Here is a 19,930-nt window from a genome sequence, read left to right as displayed (position 1 = left end):
CAGTTATGCATGGATTTTCACAGGCTCTCCAAAGTGTTTTCCACACAAGGCCACCAAAGCAGTCAACAGCAGAAGAGTCCAAACTCCTATATGTGGTCTCTCCAGGGAGCTCTGATGTAACTTAAACCGTGAGCCAGAAGAGGAAAGAAAAGGCCAATTTCGAAGCCCAAGACTTTTCAGTGCACCTGTTCAGCACGATGCCAGGAGGGCTCTGGTATTGTCTGTGCTCTTTGATGTCTTTCTCTGTGCCTTCTGAATTCCCACAGGGCTTTTTGCATCTTGGGACACAAAACTGTCCTTACCTACCAAGTGTTTCTTCTAGTCCTGCAGTTTATACGCTCCGCTCCTTTTGTACCTCGTATTCAGATGTGTTAACATCCAGGTGTTGCTTTGATCGCTATTACATGGACTAAGAGGCAACAGACAATACCAAAAGAAACCGATGCCTTTGGATACGAAAAGCAATAGGATGTTTTATCAGTTGTCAGTTGGGGGCCACAAGCCAGTGGTCCCCAACAGTAACAGTTGTAACAATGTCAAAAATACAAGCTAAAAGCAATATGGACTCTGCTCTCTCTCACCCCAAAAGGCATACATGAGCTCCATACAGAGATACATGAACTGGAAAAATACAGTGTGTAATAATACAGAAACAAGTGTTTATTAAGGATTAGAACTGGTGCCAGTCAGACCTTCCCTTTCTGACATGGGAAGATTTCCATAGCCCCTGTGGAAGTGTTTGAGGAGGTATTGTAGGGGTCAGGGAGTTTCTCAGAGCATGGCACTGAAAGCACAGTAGCTGCAAAATTCTTGCCATTGGGAAAGCTTCCCTTGCTTAAGGCAGTCCCTTAAAGAGCACTTGCGAAAGTGCCTTGTTCTGACAGTTGAGAGTTTGCATTAAATTATTGTCGATGTAATTTGTCAGATGTGGTTGGGAGGTGTGAGGAGCTCGCCCTAGAAGAGATTTTGTTTCCAAAGCAAAAGCCATTGAGAATGTAGCAGTTGTTATGGAGCTCTGATGTAGAAGGGAAACCTCCCTGACTCCTTAGCCCTGAATGAGCGAGTGCTGAACGACATTACTCCTACGGAGGTGAAAGTGATCCTAGCCACTGTAGCAGGCAAGTTCACAGAGGCATGTGGCCTCTGAACCACCCTGCAGGCATTTAACTGGACCAGCCCTGTGGGGAGTTTGTCGTATCTCGCCTTTGGCTGTCCAACCTGAGGACAGAAAATTCAAACTCAGCATCAAGTTGAAACCTGGAGGCTGCTTACAAGTTTTGTTCCAGATGCAGATGGCTCTCTTCTACCCTTCTGTCTCCACCTGCATTGCCGGAGGGCTACATGTTCCCTGGATTCCAGGGTCTCATCTTACAAGCACGCTCTAGCACCGGTCCCATGTGCCACGTTAACGTAGTTTGTGTAAGTAGCTGCTTTTAGCTAGTCCTGACTGTAAATGTCAGTGAGCTTTTTGGCAGAGGGCTCCTTGCCTCTCCTTCCTTCAGAGGCTGAGGAGATGTTTTTTTCTCCTTACATCAGCAGTCCCTTCAAACCCATGGAAATCTTAAGGCAGCAGTGTGGCTTCACAGGCTGAAGGCTCGTGGAGCAGCTGCATGGCATGAGGGTGACCACCAGTCTGAGCCCAAAACCTACTGAACAATGGGAGAGAGACTTAGAAACTGTTATAGAGTCATAGAATGGTTCAGGTTGGAAGGGACCTTAAAGATCACCTAGTTCCAACCCCCCTGCCATGGGCAGGGACACCTCCCACTCGACCAGGCTGCTCAAAGCCCCATCCAGCCTGGCCTTGAACACTTCCAGAGATGGGGCATCCACAGCTTCCCTGGGCAACCTGTTCCAGTGCCTCACCACCCTCCCAGTAAAGAATTTCTTCCTAACATCTAATCTAAATCTCCCCTCTCAGTTTAAAGCTGTTAACCTTTGTCCTATTATTACACTCCCTTGCAAATAGCCCCTCCCCATCCTTCCTGCCCCCTTCAGATACTGGAAGGCCACTATAAGGTCTCCCCCAAGGCTTCTCTTCTCCAGGCTGAACAACCCCAACTCTCTCAGCCTGTCCTCATAGTGCAGGTGCTCCAGCCCTTGGATCATCTTCGTGGCCCTCCGCTGGACCTGTTCCAAGAGCTCCATGCCCTTATGTTGGAAACTCCAGAGCTGGATGCAGTACTCCAGGTGGGGTCTCACGAGAGCAGAGTAGAGGGGCAGAATCACGTCCCTCGCCCTGCTGGCCACTCTTCTTTTGATGCAGCCCAGGATGTGGTTGGCTTTCTGGTCTGCAAGCATGCATTGCTGGCCCATGGTGAGTTTCTCATCCACCAGCACCCCCAAGTCCTTCTCCTCAGGGCTGCTCTCAAGCCACCCTCCACCCCCACTTCCTAAGAGCTGGAGCATGCTGCTGAGGGGACGCTTCTCCCCCACTTCAAGTTGTGTCTCTGTGTTCCTGCGGCAGTGGCAGAAGGAATAGCTGTGAAAACGCCTGGGAAAAATAGAGAAACAAGACCCATGCAAAATAATGACTAGCAACACCTGGACCCTTGTAGCTGGTCCATCCACCACATGACTCATGGATTTCATCACATGCAGCAGTATTTTTTTTCAAAATCATCCAGACTGGTTTACATGACCGCTTCTTGACTCCAATCATTCAAAACAACATTATTTTTTTTTAATTCCTTTTTTCTTTATTTGGACAATATATATATACATATGTACAAAACCATCTATGCCTACTTTTTTTTTTCCTTTTCTTTTTTTTACAATTTCATGTGATTTACAAAACAGGACAGCAAAATAACTTATAAAGGATACGAATACTGTACAAAAATAAAACTGATTAAACTGTTGGAAGTTGGTATTTTACAGTGTTACAGATCACTAGTCTGTAAAACAGCATTTTGAAGTATGTGTCCAGTCTGGTGTATGCTGGGCTAAGTCCATCTGCAAACTGAAAACAGATTTGTAATACAGGTCATGGAAAACTGTTGAAAAAAGATGTTGTATAGCTATACCTTTAAAGCCATGATTTCTCTATAGTAATGGGCTTTCTTAACCAAGGAGAGGAGCTGTCCTAACTTCAGCACTATTAACTATTTCCAAAATCGTACAACAAGTACATACGGTATTAGAGAACCTGATTTTCCTTTTCTTTCCCAACATTTGCAACACTCTTCCAAACTTAACTTCAAGATGCAAAGAACTAACCTGCAGTTTATGTGTTAGAGACATTGTTTGCTCTTACTAGAAGTATATCCCCAAAAACCCCAAGTGAACAAAACAGTAAGACAAAATCTGCAAACATGATCATCCCCAATGTTATTCTGTTAGTGGCTGATGAATCGCACTAATCCCGTCTGTCCGATGCTGAAATACAGCATGCGTTAGAGCAAATGGGTTACCGTTTAGGAAGGTTTTTTTCAGACACAGGATCTTGCCACACGCAATGACGACACCCGCCTGCAGGTCCCACGGACCAAAGTACCTCCTGCCTGTTGATTCTTTCAGACTTAGCAGGAACGATGATGCTTCTTTAGCTGTGCATTCTACCCCCAACGTGCAAGGTGGAAACCATAAATCTGGCCATTTACTTCCATGTGTCAGTTAATGCTGGTAGCTAAGTGACCAAAACATCTACGTACTGATTTAGGAGCTGCTTATCAGCTGTGGCTTCCCATTGTGGTTGATAGGACGTGAGGGCGTCTTGTGTTTCACGGGATCAGGCCTTAATTTTCCAAGTGCTGCGTTTGTCCTACAAAATGGCAACAACCCACATTGCAGGGCGGACCCGAAAGTTTGCATTGATCTTCACAGAGAAGAATGAAGACGAATGTGCATGCACCTTTGAATCTCACCGGGCTACCCCTGGCCCTGACCCCACTCAGCAAGGCAGCATTAACAGTACTGGTAAGCAGAACATTTTTTTTTTTTTTCGTATTTCTAGATCAATAGAAATACTGAGGCTACCTATTTTTTATTAGGAAGAACGTATGTCCCTATGACTCAATTTGGACACCAGAAATTAAAGTTTGGTTTCTAAAATAAATGTTTCAAAAACCTGAAACGGAGGTAGAAAGTGTGCTTGGTTTCCTGATGTCTTCACTGAAGAAAACACATCCCTTTTTACTCCATAGACTGCTCAATATCCCTAATGCCTTAAAAACAGTTCTCTTCACATAGACGGAATTTATCATATGAACTACACAGGTAAAAACACTATATGCAAACTGATTTCTAATGCTGAAAGCCTTATACAACTGTAGAAGAAAACACTCTACTCTCTGAGTTCATTTTCTTTATGTTCGTTTCTAGGAAGCAAGCTTTTTATCAGGTAAACAATAAGATACTGTAATTGCAGGTGTACTAACAAGATTTTTTTTTATGTACAGAATTTTACAAGATGACCTAAATTCATCTGCAGTGGAAACACTTTGGGTTTCAGTGTGATTACTCACGAGATGAATTTGGCCTTAAGTCTCTATAGTAGGGCTGCACCTTCCCTTCCTCTTCTGGAGGAAGGGGTAAAAACCAAACAGAAGAATGTTTCCGGAAAAAATAATGTGTAAACAGAATTATCCCCCCTATATGCAGTGGGGGAGAAGAAAACAAAATAATCGATAACCTCTTACAGTTCATGCTTTTAACATAAAAAATGATGAAATACTCAGCTAATGACCACCAGTTTTCCTTCAGTGATCTTTTTGCTCCTCTTAAAGAGCAAAATGTAGCTTTAAAATAAAAGTAATATTGCCTTTATCACTATTTGATGTGCCACGCATGACACAGGTACAACCCAAGGTACCAAGGGAAGCTTATGTCGTAAGAAGTATTACGACATACCTTCTGTGCTGTATTTCCAATTAGCCCATGGTTTTGCCCCATAGTCTACAGAAACAGTGATCAAAAGATACAGGAGCCCTTCTGAAGTGCTCCTTACAATAACTTCAGCTGTTTCCATTAGCAGAGTGCTCTTAAGGAAAGGTCTACTCTCTCCATAAGCACACGCAACTCCCATAGGACTCGGCAGGAGTTAGGCAAGGGTATGAAGAGAATAAATCTTTAAGGCAAGTGTAGGAAGAAAAAAAAAAAACTTTAAAAAAGCAGCAGTTCATAAAGATGGTAGCTGCTGTTATGCATCCATTCAAACAAAACACAGCAGAATAAAGCACTGTTAGTGGCATTTCTATAGTACAGTACTGTATTTATTGACAAATGAAAAGTATAGGATCAATTGAGAGACGTATGCTTCTGCTCCCACATCCCCAACACATTATCTAGGCTGACTTGTATTTTTCCAGGTAAGTGAATAACAGAATTAAATACGCATACGGTCAGAAAACGACTGAGCTGTTGTAGGGTTGGGTTTTTTTGCTTTAAGTATCTGCTTGAATTATACATGTTTTTACTGGAAAAGTGCAGCTTATATTCAAAAGTATAGTTAATACAAAGAAAAATTAAAAAGACCCATTTACGTGAATGGGCCTTCTTGAGTATAAATTCACCTTATCTCAGTATATCAATCAGATGCTATTAGTAACATATGTAATGTTTGTCTTAACAGTCTCTTTAAATGCAGGATCGTTCTGAGACAGAAGTAAACCCACTTCTACAATGTGCTATGGAGTTTTTATCTGAGAGTTATTTATGTGACTCGGAAAGTGGTTTTACTCGACAAACTCTAAATACAAGCAGCATTACACTGTTCAACAAAACATGTTCATGACACAGCAATCACAAAGACCTTGGAGTCACACTACTGTGGTGGCACAGGCCAGACCATCCAGTCAGACGTATGTACACCAGCATCAATGCTTTTTATGAGAGGAGGTGGTCACCTCCTCTGCTGGACATCCCCTCTTTCCTCTCACCCCACAATCCACTCGCCCCACACCACCGTTCCCAGCAAAGGGTGGGGAGGTGGAGGACAGGGAGTGGGGCTCGGAGTACTTTATTTGTTTTTTATTTTTTTTGAACGTTGGCTACATGTGCTTTCGGATGGCAAGGGCGACCGGCGCCGCGACGGATGCTCGTGCTCCGGCGCTGCAGCCCGCACCTCGCCTGCCCCCCAGCTCCCCTCCCTGGGCCAGCCCCGCGTTCACAAGGAGCTGCCAGAGCTGGACTTTTTGGATCGCTTGATCATGCTGGGGTGAAACTCGGTGTGGCGACGCGCGTGCTTTGTCAGGTGGTCGCTCCGCATGAACCGCTTCTCGCAGAGGGGGCACCGAAACTGCTTCTCACCGGTGTGGGTTCGGTAGTGCCGGGTGAGCTCGTCGGAGCGGGAGAACTTTTTAAGGCAGTCGGGCCATGTGCAGGGGAACGGTCGCTCGCCTGCGGGGAGGAAAGGACGACAAGAGATTTAGGGGGGCGGGGGTAAAGCAGGCCAGCACGTATACCAGCTTTGTCGAGGAGCCGGGGAACACGCTGCTGAGGGGAAAAAGCTGCTTTTGTTTCCTGCCGCGGTGCCAGCGTCTGCGGAGTTGTTGATGACTCGCTTCATCAGGTTTCAGTCTCACCTCCAGCAGAAGCCAAAAAACCCTCCAACCGCATGAAACTCGCACTCCGATGCAGAACCTTATATGACCCCGAAGACTGTCAAAACAACAGATGAGCTCTGCCTGTGCCTGTACGTTTTTCATGTCAGGCTCACTACGGCGGTTTGGGAAAAGAGCACCAGTGTTATTCCTCTGACACTTCCATTCTGCTGAATAAAATCATTTGTAACCGTTAGAAAAGAAGCCAAAAAAAATCTTTCACCTGGGTCAAGTCATTCAGCCTGGGGAGAACTGAGTGGGGAGAGAGCGGGGAGAGTGGCGCAGCCTCGGGGCTGCAAACACAGAGAGCAAAACCGCTGCAGCCGCAGGGAGAAGTGCCGCGTCCCCCTCTCCTCCCTTCTCCTAGAAATCCAAGCTGCTCCAGAGAGTAAAGGTCTCCCCTCAGTCTCTTAGACAGCTGATTTGAGGACAGGAAGACTACTTCACTGTTCATGGCTCTGTCAGTATATATGTTTGCTACGATGGTGAAGAACCAAACCAAACACCTTAACCTAAACCACACCGCACCTTTGCTTTTAAAAACAGAGGCGTAAGGATTGAACAGCACTTGCTGTCAGCTTCCTGGCACCCCACATCCCTGCAGGTCACCTCTATGGGTCACACAGGCTTTGCCTACAGGCACAGACCTGATGCTTCCTGACGGCAAGGCCGACTAGTCCATGGCACAGACGGAAATCAAAGGCGTTTAAGTTCTCATGAAAGCTTTCAGTCACAGACATCATGCACCACTGCAGTCTGATGCTTTAATTCACTTCCTTAAGAGTCTCCTAAAGGGAATATAAATGACAGCTATTGTGACAGCTATTTATAGTCAACCATGAAATGTAAGAACTATCCCAGGAGTTTTCCAACTTGGAAGAGCTGGAAAGAAACTCAAGAACTCCAGAGTTTCTTGGTACTGTGAAGTTTGGCACAACCGGCAAGCTTGCTCTACACTTAGAGATCACAGAAAAAGCAGTCATTCACAAGAAAGTGTGCCTTGGCGTCCTCCCCAGACACCAATAGCAGCAACAAAAGGCTAAAGGCTGGAATGAACAGCCCAGATGCCAGGAGGACAACCAGCAAGTGGGAAGTACGGCAGAGCTGTAGGGAGAAGAAAGGGGGCTGGGGGGAGTGAGTGATGGCACCCGAAGGGCCAAGGAGGATGAGGACGGACCAGCTGAACTCAGATGTAGCTACTCCATGGGCCCTGAAAACCCTAGGGAGCCTCTCTCAAATAATGCAGCCGTTTTCATGGTTTAGGCTCCAAATTATACGGTGCTCCTTGACAGGTGGCTGCTCCGTCCCGGATCGGCCGGCGCTACGGGACAAGCAGGATGGCACAGGTCACAGCAGCCCCTCAGGCAGCCACAGCGCAGCCACTGCCCCAGCCATGCTTCCCCTCATCTCGCAGCAATGCTGATCCTTGGTCCGAGGAGCAGGATGCAGGGGGAGCCCGGCCAGCCCGGTGCCTGAGCCCAGGGGAGGCACAGCTGCCAGCCATCCTGACCCTGGGCTACTTTCTTTTTTTATAAGCAGGTTTTTTGGCTCCCTGCTGTACGCTGCTAGACATGGTTGGAAGCCTTTCTGAACAACCACCGCCTGCATAAAAGAAATTAATTAAAACGGTACGTAGGCTCGTGCGTGCGTGAAGGCCACAACGGCAGTTTCCCAGCCGTGCGGCACCGTGAGCCGTACAGAGCACTCGCATTGGGGACCACCATTCTCCCCAGGCTTTGCCCTGCCCAGCGCCCACCCTTGGCATCTGCAGAAAGTGTTTCACTCGCACTGCTCTTTTGCTATCTATCTCACGGTTTCTGTCACAGCTCCTGGAAGCAGGCAGCAGTGGGAGGTGCAGAACAGCTTTCTATCTCCCCCCGGGAACGTAGGAGAAGTGCTATACATCTTGCATGTGTGGAGGCACCTAGTGTGTGGCTCTATGTCAGGCACTTACACCCCAGAGCAGTGGGAGCTGCTCCTCGGGCACCCTGCCCCATCCCCAGAAGCCACATTTCCAACCATCTACCCCAGGACAGCTCTTTGGCCTGCAGAAGTGCCTCAGGGAGACCAGACGCCTAGGCTGGACAGCAAGGATCACAGCCTTTGGAGTGCAGCATCCTCATTTTAGGCACAGTATTATCCAACCTGGGTGCCTAAAAACATCTGACCCCACGTAGCCCTCGAGAAACTGGGCTCACCTCCCCCCGGAATTGCAGATGGGAAGTCAAAATGGAGTCTGGTTACTGGCATTCCCTCTGAAACGTGACAGAAGCAGCATGACCTCCACCATCGCAACCCCACACACCCATTTCACGTGCCAGGGGAAAACACTTTTAGGTTATGCAGTGGAACCACAAGGCTCCGGGGAAAGGCAGGGCTCACTCAGGATCCCTTGTGTACATTCGGCACTGCAGTCCCCGGGGAACCAGACGGGGCAGGGGGGGTGGGCACGGAAGACCACGGGGAGCCTGGCATGGTGGAGACATGCCCTGCTCCCTAGGGGAGCACCGCCGTGCAGCGGGAGGTGAGTGCAGCAGAGATGCACGAGAGGTACCACCGGCACCGGCTGCTGAGCCCCCAGGTACAGTGGTGGAGAGCAGCTTCCCCACCTCGGCCACACAAGGCTGTCACAGCCGCTTTGGAAGCGCCTGCATGAAAGTAGGCCAGGCATAATCCCCGGCACCAGGACGCATTAAACTCCAGACTTCTCAGAGCAGAGAGACAAGGGGGGGGAGGCTTTTCCAAGCCCGCAGGGGTTGTCTCTGAGCCTGAAGATGTGCTGCTCCCCTTGGTCACAACGCTGTAACCGATGACACCAGCCCACAGGGACAGTGCTTCAGTGATGGACTTAATAGGTCCATCACTGGCATAGGCGGAGCAGGGGTGGAGCGTGCGTCCAGGAGGCTTTTAAGGCACGGCAGAGATGCCTGATGACACATGATGATGGTCCACTCCGCAAAGCTGGTTGCTGTACTTGCTGGTCGTGTTTGACGCTCTATTTTTCTGAAAGCAGCAAAGATGTTTGCAGAAGGGTCCACCGAGCAAACAGGTCTTGCAACTCACACGCAGCCGGGCCGGCAACGGCACACAGAGCTGCAATGCAAGCTAATGCTGCCTCCAGCTGGAGACACGAATTCCTGTGTCACATCTCAGACAGGAAGTATCTTTTCCATATGATTTCTCCCCTTTAGTTATGGAAGTAGTAATGCTAAAGCTTGAAACAAGCAAAACAAAGCATCAAAACGGGATGCTATTATACGCCATTTCCTTTGGTGGCAGTATGCTACTTTCATTTTAAGATACGCCTTACATGGGATTTTATCAAGAGATGAAGGAATGGCCAATGGTGTGCCACAATTCCTTAAAACTATGTGTGATACGATCTGAACACAAGAGAAACAAGATGTAAACAATTTTATTAAAAAAAATATATACACATATATCTCCAGGGCAACTTACAGAAGTAACAAGTGAAACAAGCTGATTTACAGGTTATAGGAATAATAGGAATGCACCTGCATTCTTTGTCCTGTGTGCCATCAGGAATGTAGTAGGAGACATAATTTATGCTGAGCACAAGCTAATGGTGGCTCTTCGTGGGTCTTCTCTGGAGTCCAAAGAACTCCTGCTCCTGCAGCCCTGGCTCACTTTAAATCCCATATGGATATAAAAGCCATTGCAGATCCTTTTGATCTTTGCTCTCTTGCTTCACCTGACATTTTCTCCCTGTTCCGTCTCCCTTCCTCTACTGCAAATGGTGAAGTTTCTTCTTTCTCTGTGAGTTTAAACTCTGTTTCCAAGCTGCTTTGCATGACCTGAGGCAGATCCACTTTACTTTATTCCATTTTATTCTGAGTGGACAGTAAATTATTTAGCTTTTTTGCCCTACCCTGGGACACTCCAGATTTTCCCACATTGTAGTCTTGAGCAGGAAGGGTTTCTGAAAAAAGAATACTGAGTAGGCATTAGCAGACTTGTTAATAGTACAGGTACTACTGCTATCCTGATTCATCATCTGCCTTCTCACCACAAAACAGTGCTTTAGATGTGGATGACTGAGGTTAGGAGCTGTAGCTTGTGGTGGCTTTAACACAGATGAATTTGTTTGGAAAACCAAGGGATAGAGAAGTTCTGAGTGACTTTTTTTTCCGGGGGGAGGGAGAGGGGGGTGTGGATGTGTTTGAAAAAGACAAGGGCAAAGTCGATGATCACACACTTGGTCAAACCTCTTGGCGTGTAACAGGACACATGCTAGGACTGGAGTGCACTGAGCTTCTGTGGTGAAGTAATGATTTGACATGAATTACTAAAATTGTTTGAGGACTGGCTTTGCAGAAGACATTCAGAGATTGCTGTTGGTGTAGGTGGGAGTCTGGCCAAGGTGAATGGTTTGCTAGGATCCCACGGTCTTCCTCAATGACAGAAGTGAGGCTGGACACAGCCATGAGTCCAGAGCCTGGCACAAGTACTAGCTAACGCAGAACAGTTTGCTGTCAAATAAGGCTAATGACGTACATTAACTAGAAAGCCAAATGGACCTCAGCTACAGCTGCATGAATGGACACCCATTCAGACACCCTTAACTGACCTATGTTATTAAAGATGAGGCCACCAAGCACATGGTAGGGCCGTGCTGCCTGGCATTCATGGCAGCGACTATTTTAAGTATCAAAACTGAAGAACGGTTCAGACTGTGACTTCTGGGACGTGGTGTCTGTGCGTGACTCCCACCCTCTGCCCGGCCCCAGACCTGGCACATCTAGCCAGTACCTCCTGCTGCAGGGACATCCACCTCACCTGCCCCGAAGCCCTGCCTGACCAAACTCCAGCAAGGATGACCCCTCCTGCCAGAAACCTGAAGTAGCTGATGGCAAAGAGGGAGAAAGGAAAGCACGCAAATACAGAAAGCCCAAATAGTGAAATCTCTTGCCACCAGGCGAGTGCAAAACTACTTGGCAAAACAGGACTGGCATAATCAGCACTGCATGTTCAAATGAGAGAATCTAACCTCCACCTTCATCTTCCAAGATCCTCCTGCACCTCTGTGCCTGCTGAAGCTCAAAATTTCCAAAGAGAGCTTGGCACCCTAGTAATAACTGGTCCCGAACCACAATCCTTGACTTAGAGATGACAATGATAAATATTTTGCTTTTTTTCTTTCCTGTGACCCCACTCAGCCACTACTCTTGCGTGTCTCAGTGTCTCCTAAGTATGACAGGTTCTGTAGGTGGGTATCAAGAACATAGTCCAGCTTATTGCAAGAGGAAAAAAAAAAAATAAGGCAGGCTATCTTCCTTGCTGCAGAATAGCTACTATCCCAGGTCTCTCTCACTTTTCCTTCCCCCAGTGCATTGCTTGCCCCCTCACACCGCGAATGAGCAATTTCCTGGAGGACACAGGATTTTGACTGAGTGTCCAGATGCAAGATGTTCTGGTGAAGATGGATCTTACAGACATCTGTGCATCCACTTCTGGGCAGAGAGAGACCAGAGACCTTTCAAACAGCCTTCTTCCTCTTCTAAAATATTCCAAAATCAGATCATTAAAACACGTGGCAACCACAAAGTACGGATGCTGGTGTGAAACAGCACAAGAGCAAGATCAGCAGTGAGGACAGTAGGTACCATGTGCCTTAAACAAGGGTTTCTGCAACACCTAAACCGTGGCCATCTGGTCTGGCAACAGATCAAACAGACACTGTCTATGGGACAGGTAGTGGACGGATGGGTTGCAGCATGGGGTTTCTTCCACCAGCACTCAGGACTAAACAACACACGACAATTCAGGTGTTAAAATGCTGCTTTCAGCAAGTATTTAGACTGCTTGGACATCCTCAAACCCACCACTCAACAGCTGCTTGCACATGCAGGTGTTTGAATCTCTTCCAAAAGATCACATGCAGAACCACCTGCTAAAACCCACCGCTGCCGAGAGCCTAAACTCCAGCGAGACGCAATCTTGCTGTCACCCCCATGTGACACAGCATCAGATGCAAGGGAAATCCTTACAGCTTCTCTGCCAGATCACAACCTTCCCTGCTTGCCTTTGGGGCTTTCTTTGGGGCGATTGTTCCTCCTTATATATCTGCGTATCATTTGGGGAAGCTATCTGGGAGAGGAGAGACCTCCCCAAAATTCAGCAGAGAGTTAAGTCCATGCTTTCATAGCTGAGAGGACTGCCCTCAGCAGTATGCTCTTGGGTACGTGGGACAAGTTCCTACCTCTTCTCCTTTCCTATCTTATCTTATCTCCGTTTGAATTTCCTCTGTTTTGCAGTAATACTTTAATATTAACCAAGCAATGGGGGGAGATGGACTTCTAGCCTGCTTAAGGCACTTACCTGCGATCAAAGAGCACTGGGTTTAGGCTCCTGTCCTGTCTGAGTGATTACATGCTCGCTAAGGGGAAACACCTTTAACAGGGGAAGGAGGAATGCAATTCTACATGCATTCAGAAAGATAATTAATTTTTGTCATTTCACTATGAATTTATTAGCCAGTATTTCAACAGACTCTTCCCTCAAGTTTAAGGTATTTATAGAGTGCTCTCAGGCCATTCAGTCATCATTACTTGAATATAGACGGTGAGCCACACTACCACAACTAAACGCTGTCTGAAGCGTGCTTTGCCATCACTACCCTAGACTCCAGCTGCTTTGTCTTCACTTGGCCCCTCCCTGCTCTTCCAGCCGCAGGTTTGGGAGCTTTGTGAGGCCCCGGGTAGCAACCTGGTGAACAGCACTGTTGTACAGCAGCAACGGAGGGGAATGATCGTTCCTGCAGGGATCCCAACTACTGGGGCTGCAAGACACGCACACGCCAACAGGAGCGGGTGACGCCCCCAACACAATCTTCAACGCCACAGCCCAACAGCCGGCAGGAGCTTGGTAGAGCTGCATTTGCAATATGTCCAGCTGGAAACAGGAGTCGCACTCTTCCGGGTGATGCCTGCTCACTGCTTCTGTCATACACGCACACTTCTTCACGTTGACTCAGTTAATATACAAACCTTTCTGGAGCGCCTTCCCACTGCAGCACATGCGCCTGCTTAATGTTTTTGTTTTCTAACAGAAAAAAAACCAACTAAAAAACAACTGGGCGTCAGGCAACACTGAACTTAATCTTGAGGATTTTTGCCTACCTTACCTTACTCAGTTGGCAAAGCTTCTGGTCAGTATGATCGTGTTTCTCTGAGACCTGGAAACACGCCCATTAGAACTCCAGCAATTTGCTCATTTGCATTAACCCTTGAGAACTGGGGTTTCAGATGGAGGTCTGAATTTAGTAAAAAAAATGTCCTGCTGGCTCCACTTTCTGCTCTTCAGTTTTATTCTAAAGGATCTGGCAAAGTGACATTGCATGAGCTGGATAAGAGGGGCTTAAAATGCTAAATTTCAGATTATGCTCCCACAAAATACCCAAAAAAGCTCTCAGCGAGCAGAGGATTGTCAGCATACCAGCATCTGTACAGTCTGTCAAGCTAATGATAGTCTAGAACACAAAAAACAAGGCAGCACAGCCAAACCAAAACTGATCCGGGGCTGGATCAGCGCCGTGATGCCCATAGACTGCAACACTAGGCATTTGCAGCACTTATCTTTCCTTTCTACCAGAAATGCTCCTCAGCTTCACTGTGCAGACCTCCAACCTACAGGTCAGCACCTCCGCCTACAACCCAGCTACCAAACACCAGTGAGAGCCAAGTGCCAGGAGAGCTCAAGGGTGCACCAGCCACCCGATGTAACAAAACTCTTGGTATAGTTTGGACCCAGTCTACGCAATGATGCAGTTGGGCTGAAAAGCCTAGCTGAAAAGGGAGAACATTACACACGGTTGGGTTTTTTGTGTCTAACCTCTTCATTAAGGGCACCTGATGCAGACGTGAACTTCCCATCGGTCCGCAGCACCACGTATTGAGAAGCATCTGGGATTTGCCTCCTCAGGCACGTAAACTCCTACAGGTTCTGTATGAGGAGGCATCTCACAAACTAGCTTTATGGTACCTTGTCTGTCCCTCTTTCCTGACCAGGAGGATCTGCTCTCAGCAGCCACGGGCCCTTTAACTGGCTTGCATACACAGCATCATAGCAAATGTACATTCCTTAAAGTTTGTTTCTCCTGCTAGTTTGTCTCCCTGCTGGTATCTTGCCCTTTGCTCCATGCTCCCTGCCCAAGCCTCCTGACTGAGATTGCTTGTTTACTCTCGTGTGCTTTTATTTTCCCTGGAAACCCTCTGGCCTGCACATCCCTCTCTGTTAGGCTGCTCCCCCCACCCCTGCAGCGTTTGAGGGTAATAGTAACTCTACACGTTACCCGCCATAATCAAACCTCAGAAACTACCTATTTAGAGAAGTCTGTGCATTTTCAAGGTAACTCACTGCATATCTGCCATTCCTTGTAATTTTCTTGGTCAGCACAGTCCCTCGCTTTCTCCTGACCTCGGCACTGCTTCCAGGGCTCAGGTCCCCTGCACGCCTTGCCGGGGCTTTTTTTTTTTTTTATGCTGTGTAGGGAAAGTCTGCAAGACTCGGTCACACCATCTCAGTGTTCAAGGCTCCCAAGCAGACACACCACTCGTAATCCCTCCTGCCACTGCCAAACTTCAGCAGAGTTGTGTCCTATACTTCCATAGCACCATGCCATAAGGGATGGGGAAACCTAAGGTATGGTCAGGTTGTAGAGCTATCCCTCCACCTGCTTTCCCGAGAAACAGTTTTTGGCTTGCGAGCCATCAGGGGCAGTGCTGTCTTTTCTCTCCGACACCAAGTGCCATGCACCTCAGAGGTGCTACTGGAAACAGCTCACACAGAACAACCTTACCTGTAATGCTCTTCCTGCTCAAGACACCAAAACTTAAATAATAAATTCCAACTTACTTTTGGATGGTAGCAAAGGGACAGGGGATGCAATAGTTCAGTTTCAGTGACAAACTTGTCCTTGTATCCCCACGCCTTTGCAAGTTAATGCGTTTTGAATGTAGGTACACATAAATGTCAGAATGAAGAAGTGCCTGATCGTATCTCACAAACACCAGGGATCTGGCGAGGAATGAAAGGACTACCCCCCGGGGAAGGAGCAGAGTTCGGACTTTCTTGGCTTCCTCCTACAAATCACGCTTTACTAAGTCACGCCAAGTTCAGTGGGATTGGTGGCGCAAGCAAGGGGGCTGTTTGCACAAGTAGGATGTGCAGTGCCACCCGCTGACCTTTTTTTCTTAAGATCAACACAGAAGACAAATTCTGATGGATGGCTAATTTGGGTCTTCTGGAAGTTGAACTAGAGTCATCATCAAAGGCCCAAACTTAAAGGAAACAGTTATACAGATATTTTTAGCCTCTGAAATATGGAATGCGTTTGAACCAACAAGTTTAAAGAATCATTAATAAGATACAGACCTCTAACCTCTGAGCATCAAGTCTTCGGTCTTCTACTCTTCTACCTTTATTTGGTATTTAATTTCTTCCTTTGCATTAGTTTACCAAAGATGGTCTGGTGAGCTTTTAGATTCACAGTGTTGCTCAGCACAGAGCAGTATCCAGAGCTTTCCAACTTTCTTGGTTAGTATCCATGAGTAAAGAGAGCTGTGGCTACAAGCAAGCTCACGACTGTGAACAGAGATCCGAAAGCCGCTTTTCAAGATAGAGAGACTGGGATTAAAAATTAAAAATTTAAGACCAGGAAGCTTCCATTGGTGACTGCGTACTTATTCCACTAAAGACTACACAGCAGCAAGAAACCCGGCTGGTGGCTTGATGAAAAATGGCAGGTAGATGAAAGTGATTCAAGAGGCTCAGATATACGAGAATTTTTTTTGGGGGGGGGGGGGGGGGGGAAACGGTAGTGAGGAGGAAGCATTAATACTCTGCAATACACAGTTATGAATAACTCCAGAGGTCCCATTGAATCCCACTGTTGCTAAGGAATTGTTCTGCCATCTATAAAAATAATTAACATTAGCACTATCGTTTAGCATTTTAGTTAGCTACAATTAACTGTTCATATTACGAAGCTCTGAAAGTTCATTACTGCTGGATGTCTGTAATGGTTTTAATCACACAGAACTACCGTGATGGTACATCAGCACGTCTGAGTCAAACATCTCATACTTGGAGCTAAGGCCACCCACTTGTGAGCAGCACACGCTAAACCTCATGCCACTTCAGGAGGTACTTATTATAACACTACTGCTTACAGCAAGCCATGTGGGCTGTACAGTACATTAATTTACATGTCATCACCCAGAATGCTATCCCAGCCGATGCCTATTTTGGTTCCCACATTGGGGTGGATATCTCAGCATGGGGTAGTAAGTGGAAGTGATGCTAACGCATTTTCTTTGCCACTCGTGAGCCAACATTTTGCGAGGCATCAGTTACATCCAGCCTCCAAGAGAGCATCCGAGGCACAGCCTCTGAGCCGGTCACACAACAATCCTTGGCACCAGTCCTGAGGTCAGTACGGGGTCACCACTGACCATCCGCTTTCCCAGCGTACGCAGACAGTCTTAACTGCCTGCCCGCTGAGCTCACCGCCGAGCCACATCCAGTAATCCTCCTCCTCCCCCCGAGCTAAGCACCCAGCAAGATCTGCCAGCCAGGCACAGGTAGGCGACCAGCAGCGGGTCTCCTCCTCTGCAGTGCCCGTAGCACAGCCAGGCGAGCTGGAGCGACGGGAGCTTCGCTGGGGCTCAGACACTGGCCATGCCCGACCCAGGCTGCATTAAAACGCTACGGCGATGCCTCGCTCTACACTCTGCGGGTGACAAACTCCTTTTGTACTTCACCACTGACCACCACTACCAACAGACACAAATCCAGAAAAGAACCGCTATCCACAGAACAGACGTAAAGGACACCAGATAAGTGTCGGGAGTGTTTTGTCTCCTTTGATCCGCTCCTTCCCATACTCGCACACAACCCTTTTAACTTAGGGCAATTTTTAAGCAGTCTTGTGACTGCACCGTGACCCCAGCTGCACTGCAGTTCAGACATGTAAAGGTTTTTATTCAGCCACTTGCACTAGAGACATTAAAAAAAAAAAAAACCAAAACCGAAACAAACAGAAAAGTGTACAATTGCTGTCCGCTCAGCGCTCGGGCAGAGACGGAGGAAGTACGAACGGCTGCAGCAGATACATGTATTTTTTTATCTCCAGGTTTCCATGTTGCCACACCCTCCGCAGCGGACGGACGGACGGACGAGCTGGTGGGGGGCGGGGGCCGGGCGCCAGCAGCCCGCTGAGCCGAGCCCCTGCGGAGCAGCCCGCGGCCGGGTGGCGATAAGCGACGCCGCCAGGGACGGCGGGGCAGGGCGGAGGGACGGTCCCCTGCCGGGGCACCCGCTCCCCGGCGGCGCACCGGGAGCCGGTGGGGCTGACAGCCGCATTTGGGGATGGGCTCCCCGGGTTTCGTCCCCGCTCCGGCCCGCGGGGTCCCTTCGGCTGCTGAAGGGGGGTGGGTGTGTGTGCCGCCTCCGCCGCTCCCTCCCTGCCCCGGCACCGCGGCGTCCAGCCCCCCTCCAACGAAGTACGGGGCAAAGGCGGCTCTGCGAACGCCCACCGCGGGGGGGCAGGGGTGGGGGCGAACCGGCGGCAGCAGCGGCGGGAGGCGGGGGACGGCGGGCAGCACACGCCCCTCCGCAGCGCGGCGGGGGACGTCCTGCCCCCGGTTTGTCGGCGCCCCGTTCCGCCGCGCTGCCAGCCCCCCCACAACGGCGGGACAAACCCCCTTCCCGCCGCCCCGCTGAATTCCCCACCGACGCCCACAGCGGGCTCGGCGACCCCCCGCCCGTCCCCGTTCCCGGCCGCCCCCCGGCCACGCCAAGTTCGTGCCGCCCCACGACGGCCGCCGGCGGGGGTCGGGCGGGCTCCCCCCCGTCCGGGGCAGGCAGGGCGCGGCGGGAGGGCGCTGCCGCAGCCCCGCCCGCTCCCGCCGGACCCCCAGCACCGGTCCGGGTGGAAAGGGGAAAGCAAGGGAAGGGGGAAGGGAGGGGAGGAAAAGGGAAAAGGAGAAAAAAAAAAAAAAAAAACAGGAAAAAAAAAAAAAAGCAGCACGCGATAGCGGAAAGGCAGGGCGGCGGGGGCGCGCAGGACCGCCGGGCGCGCCGCCGGGCGGGTTCATCTGAGGACAAGCGCTCGCTCGCTGGCTCCCCCCTCCCGCCGCCCGCCCGCCTGCCGCCGCTGACCTGTGTGCACCCGGTAGTGCGCCTTGAGGTGGGAGGACTTGCCGTAGACCTTGCCGCAGCCGCTGTAGGGGCACTTGTGCCGCTTCTCGGCCGCCAGCTTCCCCTTCGGGGCGGCCCCGGCGGCGCGCAGGCGGGGGGGGCGGCCCCGGCGGCGGGCTGCGGGGCGGGCTGGAGCCCGGCTCGGTGGCCGCGTCGCTGTCGGAGCCGGCGTCCTCGTCGGGGCTCTCCACGCTGTCGCTGCAGACGGAGGGGGCGGGCAGCGGCCGGTACTTGTTCAGCTCCAGCAGGCTCTTGGCGATGGCCAGCAGGGCGCAGTAGTCCTTCCAGGCGTCGCGGGGGTCGCGCAGCTCCCGGGCCGCCTCCCCTTCACCGGGCACCTTCAGCCGGGCCGCCTCGGGCACGGCGGAGCGGTTGGAGATGGAGACCAGGCACTGCGCCGCCACGAAGTCCACGTAGGCGACGGCCGACATGCTGCGGCCGCGCCCCGACGACCGGGGGTGGGTGGGTGTGTGAAGGTGGGTGGGTGTGTGTGGAGGGGGCGGCGGCTGCGGGCACTCTCAGTGCGCGCCCTCCGGGCCGGCTGCGCCGCCGCCGGCCATGGCCCGCCCGCGGAGAAGCCCGGGGGGGGGTGGGCGTGTGAGTGGGTGTGTGAAATAAATAGCGGGGACACCGGGCAGCGTCCCTCACCGCCGCCCCCCGGGGGCGGCGCGCAGCCGGCGGGGGGGGAGCGCCGCCCGCCGCGCGCCCGGCTCCGGCTGGGGCTCGGGCTCCGGCTCCGGTCCCGGTCCCGGCTGCGGCGGCGGCTCCGGGGGAGAGGAGACCGCCCGCCGCGCGCCCCCCGCGCCGCGCGCCGCCCGCGTGCTCCTGCCCGGGGACGGCCGCGCCGAGTCCCATCACGTCAAAGGTTCGGAGCCCCCTCCCGCCCCCCCCGATTGGTCAGCGGGCAGGGCCGGCCGGCTCTGTTTACCTTCTCCCCCCGCCACTCACAGCGCCCCGTTTCTGGAGGGGGTGTGTCCGCCCGCCGGCCGCCCCGCCAATCCCCGCGCTCCCTCCCCAGGCCGCGTGCTACTCCGGGCGCCCCGCCGCGCCCGCTTAAACGGGCAACGCCGCCGCGCACCGCTCCCGTTCTCTCCCCCACCCCCCGCCTCACCGGCAGCGCCGCCGCTCCCTCCCGCCCCGCCACCGCTCCACAGCCGGGTCGGCGGCGC

The 19,930-nt window shown here is 50.7% G+C and overlaps 1 protein-coding gene across 1 annotated transcript; it reads right to left on the bottom strand.

The window, feature by feature from the left end:
- Positions 1-1,846: 1,846 nt before the first annotated feature.
- KLF9 (KLF transcription factor 9) lies at positions 1,847-19,524 on the bottom strand. The gene is given in 3 exon segments (XM_054184917.1): positions 1,847-6,339; positions 18,723-18,844; positions 18,846-19,524. Coding segments are annotated over 3 exon segments (702 nt in total). The 5' UTR covers positions 19,193-19,524; the 3' UTR covers positions 1,847-6,106.
- Positions 19,525-19,930: the final 406 nt, after the last annotated feature.

The sequence above is a fragment of the Rissa tridactyla genome, chromosome Z (assembly GCF_028500815.1).
Source record: "Rissa tridactyla isolate bRisTri1 chromosome Z, bRisTri1.patW.cur.20221130, whole genome shotgun sequence".
NCBI lineage: Eukaryota > Metazoa > Chordata > Aves > Charadriiformes > Laridae > Rissa > Rissa tridactyla.
The sequence above is the reverse complement of the archived record's forward strand: the minus strand, read 5'-3'. Positions and strand labels throughout refer to the sequence as shown.